The sequence below is a fragment of the Arachis stenosperma genome, chromosome 3, assembly GCF_014773155.1.
Source record: "Arachis stenosperma cultivar V10309 chromosome 3, arast.V10309.gnm1.PFL2, whole genome shotgun sequence".
Lineage (NCBI taxonomy): Eukaryota > Viridiplantae > Streptophyta > Magnoliopsida > Fabales > Fabaceae > Arachis > Arachis stenosperma.
Genome location: NC_080379.1, coordinates 25,651,590 through 25,664,104, shown reverse-complemented (window position 1 = coordinate 25,664,104; position 12,515 = coordinate 25,651,590). Strand labels below are relative to the sequence as shown.

At 31.7% G+C, this 12,515-nt stretch overlaps 1 protein-coding gene and 1 pseudogene across 1 annotated transcript; both read right to left on the bottom strand.

Moving 5' to 3' along the window:
* Positions 1-230: 230 nt before the first annotated feature.
* LOC130968053 (NAC domain-containing protein 73-like) lies at positions 231-5,171 on the bottom strand. Its single transcript, XM_057893133.1, has 3 exons — positions 4,505-5,171; positions 3,799-3,991; positions 231-1,200 (listed from the first exon to the last, which is right to left on the bottom strand). Exons 1-3 carry the CDS (start codon positions 4,619-4,621, stop codon positions 653-655), a joined length of 858 nt encoding a protein of 285 aa, XP_057749116.1. The 5' UTR covers positions 4,622-5,171; the 3' UTR covers positions 231-652.
* A 2,576-nt stretch (positions 5,172-7,747) lies between these two features.
* LOC130965735 (receptor-like protein kinase HSL1) lies at positions 7,748-12,515 on the bottom strand (annotated as a pseudogene).

The following is a 12,515-nucleotide window of genomic DNA, read 5'->3' as shown; positions in this document are numbered from 1 at the left end:
TACCCTCTTTTTTATAGATAAATCGCAGTAACAACTTATTTACAAATAAATTGTATTAAAAGACAATGATTTTATCTCTTTTAGAAAGTGCATAAGTCGAACCAATTTACATAAGTCATGTCTATACAGATTGATGGTTAGAACTCACCCAATAATAATAATAATAATAATAATAATAATAATAATAATAATAATAATACCTTTAGACGGGAGACAGCAGGAAGACAGGGACATAACAAATACCATGTTCTTCACTTCGCCGAATTCTTAATTGATTTCTTCCTCAACAAACACAGTAGTATCAGAAATGAACCAAATTCTCTCCTTATTAATAATTATTATTGTTCACCTATGTGCTCTCTTAACTACTTTTCATAATATGTTACAATAATGTCTCAGTATTACATAGAAAACTCCGATTTATGATTTTCCTCTCCTCAGCTCCTTTCACAAACTCTTTCACTTTATATGTCTATTTCCCTAAGTAAATTGCCATTTCAACAACAACAAATTATGATCGCTTTAAGTAATTTTGTTAAACAAAACAAAAAAAAATCGCGTACCATAAAATAATTATCAATCTCCAAAAAACCATTTTATCAGCAAGCTAATTCTTTCATAGATAAAATGGTAATTTACCATTTTTTCTACACTACTCCTTTCGATTCAAAGAATGATAATTAGGAGCACCTTCATGGAGAGGGAAATGTGAAATGACGACTTGAGCCCCACTAGATCTATGTTGGTGTTGCCCTTGATCAAATGATATGAAATTTGAATGGTAATACTCAACAAAGCCATTATTATTATTACCCTTGACAAGTGTTGTTGAAGAGTCTTTGTTGTTATTGATCAAGAGTGAAGAACATTGTCTAGGATGTGTTTGGTAGAACACTTTGGAAACAACCAACTCCCCTTCTTTCTCCTCTTCATCATTGCCAAGGTGGTATTGGTGCATCACCCAATTGGTTTTCTCTGGCTTCCTTTGCTTCCCACCATAGTTTGTGTAGAGAACAAGGATTTTCTTGTATCCTTTCAGCTTCCCCCTAATATAGACTGGTCTGGTCTTCCCTGTTTTGTGCCAACGAGTTTCGTTTCCCTCTTCGTCCGAATTCACCTTCCTTCTCTTCCTTGTTCCGGTTGTGTATGCTTTCGACGGCCGGTGGAAGAAGTGCCGGATCAACCCATCCTTGCTTACTCCTGTGTCAAAATTCGATCATAAAGTATTAATAATAATCCACATAAAATTATAAATTTCATTTTAACTTGGGTAATGCTAGTTAGGGTCACAAAAAAGATAATTCACTGTTTTGGTAAATATACGAAAAAACATGTAATTTATCTTCGTTTTAATTATGTTACTGAAGTCTTAAAGAAAAGTCACTTTAAAGTTCAAACTATGATTTTAAAATTACATTTCTGAGATTATTTAGACACCTGAAAATGGAATTTTTTTTTTTAAGATATAATTATTTATGTATTTTTTTATTAGTTTAAATTTTTATAAAAAATAATTTTATGAGATGGTATCAAAATTTTTGTAACCAAAACATCTAGAGTTCGATTTTTATTATTCTTCATAAGAGAAAAAATAATATAAGACAAATAAAAAAAATTATACAAAATTTAAATAACTCTAAAAGAAGTTTTTTTTTTATAATCGTATTAAAGACCTAATTATTTATGTACCTTTTTTACCACTTTAAAATTAAAAAGAAAAATAATTTTATGACAATTATATTTAATAAATAATTATGATTTAAATTGTACTTGAGGTGAATGCACTAGAAAATAATATAATATATGAAACCATGCCTTAATGATTGCAAAACTTTATCTATGTATTGGTTTTTGATAAAGTTTTAGTTTTTGAAAATATCTTACCTAAACTAATTTTTGAAAGATGATTTTTTTTTAAAATTATAACATATATATGTTTCATAAATTAAATTAAAAATAAATTTTAATAAATACAAATAATAACAATTGTGTTTGATAAAATAATTCTTAAAATTTAAAAAGACTATAATAAATATAAATATAAAAGTAAATTTAAATATTTATTAATGTATAAGGTTATATCAAATTTTAAGTTTTGATAAATACATGTTAACTTTAAAAATATTTTTTTAATTTTTTTAATATTTTTACCTTTTAAAAATTATAGGTTTAATTACTCTATTGGTTTTTATAGTTTCGTGAAATTTTTAATTAGATCCCTTTATTTTTTTTTAATTGAGTCTCAACACTAATTTTTTTTTCAATTAAGTCTTTTTTAATAGTAATTGGCTTAATTTTATAGGGACCTAACTAAAAAAAAAATTGGTATAGGGACCTAAATAAAAAAAGAGTATAAGAATCCAATTAAAAAAAATTTTGGTACAGAGACTCAATTAAAAAAAAATTATAAAGACCTAATTAAAATTTTTTCGAAAATATAGGAACCAATAAAGTAATTAAACCAAAATTATAACCACAAATATAAATTGAGACGGATTTATGTATTAGGGTGTGGGGCCGGTAACTCCTCCCCCACTACAACTTAAACATTTATTGAGTAATATATAACAATAATAATTTTTTTCATTAAATTAATTAATTTGGCCTCATTCAATTTTTAGTACTTGATAATCAATTGCAGAATTTTATTTTATATATGCATTTTTATAATCAATTCTCAAACTTAAATAAAATTAAAACTTAAATAAAATTGGTATTTTTTATTATAGAAATTGGTTAAAATTTAAAAAAATATTTTTTATCCATGACTATTTCCTGTTTTTTAAGTTAGATTTAATTTTGTAGTAGCAACTACATCAATTGAAAATACTTTTTAAGTTATGAATATTATAAAGAGTTGATTTTGTAATTGTATTGGAGATATATTTTTAAATAATTGATTAGTAACATATATATATATATATATATAAAGAGATATTTGATTGTATTGACAATGAAAAATTATTCAATTTTTGTTAATATAAAACTTAGAATAATTGAATTCTAAAGTGTATGTTATTATTTAAATTATTAGATTCTTTTTAATTTTTTTAACATGTGTTTTTATATTTTATGTAGGATGAATTATAAAATATTTTAGAATTAGTGTATATTTTCTAAAAGATGACAACTACTAAAGATTGAATTAAAAAAATTTTAACCTAATATAATAAGTTAATTATAAACTTTTAAACTATAAGAATTTAACTAAAAAATTAGTAAAATATAAGAACAAGTAAAATATTTAAACTAAAATATTATTATATTATATATATTTTACTCTCAATATCAAAACTCTTTAGATCTATTGTTAAATATAAATACATGAATTTTTTTATTTAACATATATAAAACAAACAATTTGTACTTTTCACAATACCTCTTCAAAAAATTTTGTCAAATCAAATCAAGCATAAGTGTCAACATTATTGATAAATTCATTACAAAGATTTCACATTTATTATAAGATATCTAATCACTTTCAAGTTTCAAAACGTTCACTTGAAATTAAATATACTAATTGATAGGGAAATCTTATTAGTTGTTAGAATTTTTTTTAGGCTCGTGAAATTAAACATCAAATTAAAATCACCGCTTTTATTTAAAATATGACTTTAATTTATTATAAAAGGACGTAATAATACTACTCCGAATCTCCAGTGTCATGGGAATATATATGTAACAAATTAAATAATTTCTCCCAAATTATCCAAAACTATAGTTATATATAATAAAAGTATCATTATATTTCTCAATCTTATAAAGACTTATCCAGTAGTAATAATATGCATGCATGACCTGGCAAGTTCTCTGGATGAGTATAGCAGATTCCATTCTCTCCTTCAAGAGTTGGGATGAACTCATCAATTAAAGGGTGAAGCTTGTGAATATCAGATCGCACTTTTGCTTCCAAATGTTCAAGAATCTCTTGATCTGTTGGATCAAACTTCACTCCAGCTGGAAGTCCAGGTAAGTCATGAATTCCACCACCCTATACTTATTTATATTATTAAATATTAATACAACAATAATAATGATATTATGAATTATATCTCATTAATAAAGAAATTCCCCCAACAAATAATAAACCAAAAAAAAATACCAGAATAATAGTATTATGAATTATATCTAATGAATAAAGAAACCTCCCCCGGACCAAATAAAAAAAATTATTGATACCAGAATAATAATACTATGAATTATATTTCATGAATAAAGAAAAACCCACAAAATATAATAAATAAACCAAATAAAATATATAGATAATCAATTTGTGTAATAACTTGTTGCCAAAAAAAAATATAATATATTATTATTGTTATTATAATAATAAAGTAACTCTCTCTCATTTATATTTATGATATGAACAATTATCAAACTAATGAAATTTTTTTTACAACAAATCAGATTCTAATAAGTTTTAAACTATAAAATAACAAATAAAGTGGACTTAATTATATGTGCTAACTACTAACAAATTAAAGGGGTATTTAGAACTAAGAACCTGATCTTGGCATTTGATGTGATGACCACATGTTGGACAAGTTCTAATTAAACTGTCTTTTCTTCCCTCCACTATGATGTTGCCATGATTGTTTTCATGTTCATTGGACTCACTCATTTCTCTTTATTGTTTAATTTCCCTCCTTATTATCCTTCTCACACATTCCACTTATGGAGATCTTCTTTTCCTTCCTTTGTTTTTCTCTTGTTCTATAAAACAAATAGAACAAAAACTAAAAAGAGAAAGATAGAAAGTTGTATGTGTTTGTGTGTGTGAGAGATAGAAGGGTTGAGTATGTACTTCAAAAGAGGGATCTAATAATAAAGTAACTAGTAATAACAATTATTAATTAAATATAAAATTAAAGGGAGAAAAAGTTTATAAACTTGTCTCTTCTAAAGATTGCACCACCCCCTCATGCTAGCACTTGTTGAGGTGTGGGAAGGAATTAAAGAATTAAATTCTCCCTCGCTTTCTCTTTTTTGTGCTTTCTTTTCAGTTTTCAAGAAGCAGTTTCCTTCCCCCAAAAACAAAACTAAATAGAGAGAATGAGATAGAAGAATAGAAGATAGGATTGGTTGCAATGAGAGAGATAAGAATAATAAAAAAATTTAAAAAGGAATAAAAACATTGCTTTGATTTCAAGTTTAGGTATGCTTTGTATATATTACTTGGTATATGAAAACTTGTAAATGAATAAATGTTGGTTTTTATTCTTTTTAATTTTTGGGACGTGATTTTGTCCATTTTACACTGATTAAAGGTACATAGCTCTGCTCTGATGATGAATTTGATGAAATAATTAAATAAATCATGTTTAAACTTAGAAAGAAACGATTAAAATAGGGATTTAGAGCTAGAGTGGGATTGGGGCAACCGAATGTATAAGCTCAAAGAGTAAGAATTTAGGTCCAATGTCACCCTAGAGTGTTGATAAAGTAAAAAATATAAATACCAAGAAGACTCTATTAATAATAAGGGGGGAAATTGAATTGAAGAGAACAATTGTTTTCATAGCCCAACATAATTCTATTACTTCACGTAGACTTCTCATGCATAGCAAGAAACCCCTAGCGTTCCCACTCAATACATATTTTCATATTGAGTGGGAATATTTGATTTGTAATGAAAGTATTGGTTTAATCTAATTTGTCTCTACTAATAATAATGGATTAAGTCATTATTATTATTATTATTATTATTAAGCCAACAACTACGATTGTTACTAGGTATAACATATCCTTTTATAAATTTTTCAAATTGCATTTAATAAAAAACAATGCTAAAGAATGCCAATGAGTTATAACTCAAATGACATAGTCTCTCTATACTCACTTAGAGGTTGCGGAATCGAATCTCCCTAAATTTTAATATTAGAATAATTATCTGCACATCTAGTGAAATGAGCATCCAATATATCCATTATTCACATTATTTAGTATTTTCATTATTTACCTATACTTTTCCTAAATATAATTGTGTTCATTATAGACATTATATTGAGAATGTTAAAGAGGTCGAATCGTAAGTTTCTAACAACATTGCTTATCAAATAACAAAACTAACAATCTCTTAAAATGAAGGGAGTACAAGTGATCCAAATGCTACTCCCTCCTCTCTGATGAGTTCCTTACTTATGAAATTCATAATTATTATATATATAATTAATTTAGTTTGTGTGCTTATGGATCTATGAGGTAGATTTTGTAAATTTTATGAGATTAACTAAGATTGGAAGTAGCGTCCCTACTTTTTGTCTAGTGTTGGTGGTTGTTAGAAAGCATATTGCTCTATTTGAGTATAAAGGTGAAAATCATTAGGTCCCAACCATCCTTTCGCCTTGATTTATATGGACCATTATATTATTGGTTACTTCATTTTATATTATCCTAGACTTATATCATATCAAGCTAACAAATTAAGCAGCAGGTGAAAGTATGTTTATGTAACAGTTTATGTGGTACTTAAGTTTTAAAGTCAAGTGGATCGGTGTTTAAGAAAATTAATTATTTATTTATATGCTCTCTTTTTTTTTTAACATTTGTCTCAATAATATATAGATTTTATTAACCATAATTATATATTTTAAATTAATATTATTATAAAAATACATTATTAATATTATCTTGATATTAAAAACATTTGATATTATGAATTTTCAATTTGTTTAGAATGAGACTGATAAAAAATTAAAACGGAGAAAGTATATATATAAGTTTTTTAATAAATATTACAAATATCTAAATTTAAAATTCTTCAAATTTTTTAATTTATTCAACACACTAAAAATTTGATTCTAATGTCATATTTTTCTCTTAAAAAATTTTATCTTCATATCACCCTAGGATTTGGAAGGACTATTTCCTTCAAATTGCTTCAGTATAAATTTAGTTAGAGTCGTTATGCTTAGATTTTATGGTTATAATTTTTTATTTAATCAAGTACAATTATAACTATTTTCAGTTAGAGTTACAAACTTACAATGAATTTATTTATATATAATAAATTCTGGTGTAACTCAACTTGAGTTTAACCAATCTTTCATTAGAAACATCTTTATAGTATGAAAATTTTTCATGACTAATATCAAAATTTTACCATGCATTTCTCATGATATCTTTTTAGAAAACTCCACCGCCTCTTCCAATTATCCATCTTCAAGCCCCAAGATATACTTGGTAATAGTTTTGACCAAATTGTCGATGGCTCTATTGACTTTAATGGAAAAACTTCGGACCCTCTTCTAGTGCTTTTGAGATACATGCATGCAAGAATTTGATCATTTTCATTGCTCACATACATTAGTGCATTTTATTTGGTAAATCAATAGTGTCAATCCTAGTGATCCTTCAATATATACGAGTCTCCAATGTAATTAAAGCAATAATAGATATACAAGAAAAAATTTTCAGCTTCTCTCAATTACACTCAAGTTCATCAGCATTCATTGTTGAATTTGACATTCTGTTATCGCTGTGCTCGAAGAACCATTATAGTCTTAGAAGTAAAAAGTTTGGTTTAACATAATAACATGCTTTCTTCAATGAGTGAGTGGGATGGCAAGGTGTATTATAAAATAATGTACGTTATGGTTATGTAAGTAATTATAAATAACTGTTTTAAGAGTAAAAATCAGCATGAAGTATTTGATGTTCCTAGAATGGGATCGCAAGGTATAAAGAATAAAGATTGTGTTTAATAAATCTGAAACCGAGTAAAGAACAGCCTTTTTTATTGTCCTAACGTTGAGAAAAATAAAAATTATAAAAAATGATGGTCCAGGATGCTAGGCCTACCAGGCTATATTGGGCCAGAAGAACAGTAGCCCGTGATCCCTCCACTGTTGGGAGCAGGAAGTGGTCGCTGCTCTGTTAAGCCAGCCTCACGCATTACCCTCCATTCTAAGGGCCGAGGGGCCTTGGGCCTTCGCCCAGACCACCGGGCCCAACTCTCAACTTGGAGTGGGCAGGCCGACAATTAGCCCTTGCCAACCCAACCTAGCATGCCAAAGCACTTGTTCCATCACCTTAATTGCCCCCACTTGGGTCACAAGCTGGCGTTACACATCTCGGCAAACAAAGTGATATGATGAGAATCTTATAAGGACTATGATTTTCTTTTATCTATCGATGTGAAACTATAGTGAGTAGGGACCTTCATACGAGGGTTCCATCCAATGGAGCTATGCAAAATATTTACAAGTTCTCGAACTATGCTTCTTTTACGATAAGAAATCTCTATCAAAATAAGGGGTGTGTGTTACCTCCCTCACGCTTCGGGATCTGGGAACCGTTGCTGCTTCCGAAGCATTTTCACCACCCACCACATTGCAGGGCGGTTTATAAGGAGAACGTTTGTGCAGAGAAACCTCACACTAAGTACCTTGCTGATTTCCTCCTTGTATGTTGAATCAAGGGCAGGATCAATCACATGATCCATTCCTTTCTGTTCCAACAAGGATGAGACCCATTTTACCAGATCATTTTCCCCATAATCTGCATGATTAGGAGGTCTTTCGGTTACTAACTCCAAAATGACAACACCAAAGCTGTAAATATCACTCTTTTCGTTCACCGAAGAGTGTATGCATATTCTGCACAGGACAAAACAAAAGTTGGAGACAAAAGTCAATTTTTTTCTCTGTAGCTCTGCTATCTGGTTAATGAGTAAAAACTCAACACATTTTGTTGATAAATGCTCATTAGCTATTTCTTTTCACACCTTGCAAATAACAGAAATCATGATAAGGTAAATAAAACAATATATATAATGTGTCACCCATAATAATTCCACACGAGTTGCTTATGAAACACAGCAAATTTCTCTATAGTTCAGCATTATAAAACATTGTCATATAGACAAAGATAAACAAAGCACAAATACAAATTTTGATAGGCTCATATATTTACTCTGATTTGATATTTTAGAATATAGCATACACAACAAAAAGAGGACTCCAAAATACTGACTAAGTAAATATATAATTAATCAATTGTCAACTGAAATTCACCAACCTGGTGCGATGTAACCATAAGAGCCTGCAATTACAGACATGGACACTCCCCCTTGGCTAGTTCCATTAACAATTTTGGCAACTCCAAAATCACCACTTTTGCTCCAAACTCACCGTCGAGCAATATGTTGTTTGATTTTACATCCCTATGAACAATGAATGGCACAATAGCATGATGCAAATAAGAAAGCCCCTCAGCAGCATCAATTGCAATCTTGTACCTTGTTGGCCAATCCAACAAGCTTTTCTTGTTACTCTTCAACATATCAGCCAAGTTCCCATTCGGCATATATTCATAAACCAAGAGCCTGTTGTCACCATTGTTGTAGCAACTCCACAACCTTACTATATTTTTGTGCCTTATTTTTCCTAGTGTTTCAACTTCAACATCAAATTCATCTATTTCAGAACCAACAATCCCGATTCCATTCTTGGTTTCTCTCCATAATTTCTTGACGGCCACAGCAGCACCACTGCTTAGAACAACCTTGTAAACCTTCCCAGATGATCTACTCCCTATCACATTGTCTTCACTCATCAATTTCAATCTCAAACTCATCAAAGCCCAGCTTATGAAACGACCTCCACTTTGAAACATTTAAACTTCTCTTATTCTTTCTTAAGTTCCTGTATCTCACATAAAACACAGCCACCCCAAGGATGAACAAGATTCTAGCAACTGCAAATATGGACCTGAAAATCCATACCTCCGGTACTTTCTCCCCCTTGAGCTATGACATTTCCCAAATCCTTTGACACAAAGCTCAGGGTTTCCTACAAAACATATTTCATAATTCTTAGTGGCATAATGAGGCAGAGCATCCCAAGAAAGCCGATTGTATGACAAATTGAACTTATTGAGCTTCAGATTCTCCAGCTCTAGAGGAATCTCACCAGAAAATTGGTTACTAGAAAGATCAAGGATAGTGAGCTCAGACAACCTTCCTAATTCCTTTGGAATTGTGCTACTAAACCTATTATGTGCCAAATTAAGCTCACAATTTCACTAGACATTTCATTATAGCTCAAATCAAGAGTACCCAACTGGATCAATTTGGCCATGCTATCAGGGATTATATTCTACCAGAAAGCTTATTATTACCACCATGAAACTCCAAAAGGTTATTCAATGATCCAATTCCATCAGGAATTAACCCACTAAACTGGTTATCCGAAATCCTCAAATCAGACAGATTATAAGCAAGGGATATCAAATTTGAAACTGAACCAGACAATGAATCAGAATTAAGCTCGAGTAAATGCAAATGAGGCAAACCCCAAAGTGCATCAGGTACCTTTCCAGAAAAGTTATTGTTCCCAATTCTAACCCTCCTCAGGCTCATGCAGTTTCCGAGGCTCTCCGAAATTTTCCAGGAAAAAGAATTGAACAACATGAGCAACTCCTCCAACTTTCCCCACGGGCACAAACCCGCCGGCAACTCACCAGAAAAACGGTTAAAAGAGACGTCGATGATCTGTAACGGTGAGTTACTACCGAGTTCACTCGGCAAGCTCCCAAGAGTTCGTTTCTAACCAATTTGAGCTCATAGAGGTTCGGTGAACGAGCAATTCTCGCTGGCAACAAACCTTCGAGACTGTTGTTCTACAAATTAAGGGAACCGAGTGGCAATTCGCACAGCTCCTCATGGATCATTCCGGTCAACTCGTTCTCCGACGCGTCGAACTGCCAGAGGCGCGTTAGGTTGCCCAAACCCCTCGGCAACGCGCCGGTGAGCGCGTTTTCGTATAATTCAATCTAGAACACGCTATTCAACCCCGAAAACGATTCCGGTATCTCTCCGGTGAGTTTGTTCTTCGAGAGGTCGAGATTCTCGAGGCACGTGAGGTTCCCAATGGAATTCGGGATTGGACCTATGAGGTTGCAACCCGAGAGCCAGAGTTCTTTGAGGTTAGCGAGTTGGCCGAGTTGACTTGGGAGCTGACTCGGCGCAAAGGAGTTGTATGCTAAATGAAGGACCTTGACTGACGTCATGTTAGTTAACGAGTTCGGGAATGGTCCGCTGAGGAAGTTGTTGACTAAGTCAAGTAACACGAGGCGGTGAAGAGTGTGGCTGAGTTGAGCGGGGATGTCGCCGGAGAGGTTGTGAAGGAGAGGTCGAGGTGGCGGAGTGCGGTGAGGAGGGAGAGGAGGAGGGAATGGTTCCAACGAGAGTGTTTTGGGAGAGGTCGAGGTGACGGAGACGGCGGCAAGCGGAGAGGGATTGAGGAATGGTGTCGGAGATGAAGTTGTCGGGGATGGAGAGGGTGGTGAGTGCGGGCAGGCGGCCGTTGAGAGTGGTTACGGGAGTTGTGGTGGCGTTGCGGCACGTGACACCCCACCAATGGCACGGGGTTGTGTCTGAAGGGTTCCATGAAGAGAGTGAGTTGTCAAGGTCGGTTTGGTGGTTCTTGAATTGGAGTAGGAGGCGGCCTTCATGGTTTAGTGAGAGAGTTGGTTATGAACAAAAGAATAAGACGAGGAAGGTGGTCATGAAACTGAAAGGAAGCATTATACTGTGAGTAACTGTAAACGGTTAAGTTGTTAGTGTGGTGGGGCGAAGAACAAGAGTAGTGGTGTGTTGGTGAGAGTAATAATACTGTTTGGTTTGAGTGGAGTTTCCTTGATGGATTGTGACTGGGTGAATTATCAAGGAAATGAGAAGATGGGCGAAGTGCGTGTGGGTGGATTTGGTGTTATTTTGCATGGGGAAAGAAAGACGGGAAAAAACTGGGAAAGGATCAAGAGATGGGTGCCATTGTGTTCCTATTTTTGTCTGTGAAATACTGAAATTATCTTTTTTTTTTGTATGCTTTTTATATTTTTATTTTGAATATTTAAAATGTTGATAAAAAATAAAGAAAATAATAAATAAATTTATCGTTAATATTATAAAAATGAATAATATATATAATTATATAAATATCATTTTTTATTTTTCTGTTTTTGGTTTTTAAAGATAAAAAAGAGGTGGCTTGTTACGGTTGATTTAACAAGTGAGTACAAATTTGGCATGTAAAGCAAATTTATTAGATTTTTTATTTAAATAAGTTAAATAAATATTTTAATTACTAAAATAAATAATTATAAAAATTATTATCGAAATTTGTTTCTTAGTCAATGTAAATGAGATAAGGTATGTGTGCGTGATACGTGTAAGTATAAACGAGATATAGTAAGATAAATTTTTATTGTCTATTTTGGCACACAAGGCCTCACGGTTTTGTCTTTGACGATAGGGATGATAGCCGAAACCCCCCACACTCACTCGTCAAAACGCGTCATACTAAGGAGAGATATGCACACTCTTATAAGGCATGCTTCGTTTTCCTCCCAACCGATGGGACCTTATAATATTTCATATCTTCTTCTCTCCCGTTTTTCATACAAAAAGTAGGCAACAATGCCCAATAATAACATATATGTGGTTGTCTGTGTGTACCAAAATTGTCGTATGAGAAACAGCGATAATGTGGTGATATTTGAGTGTAAGAATCCAT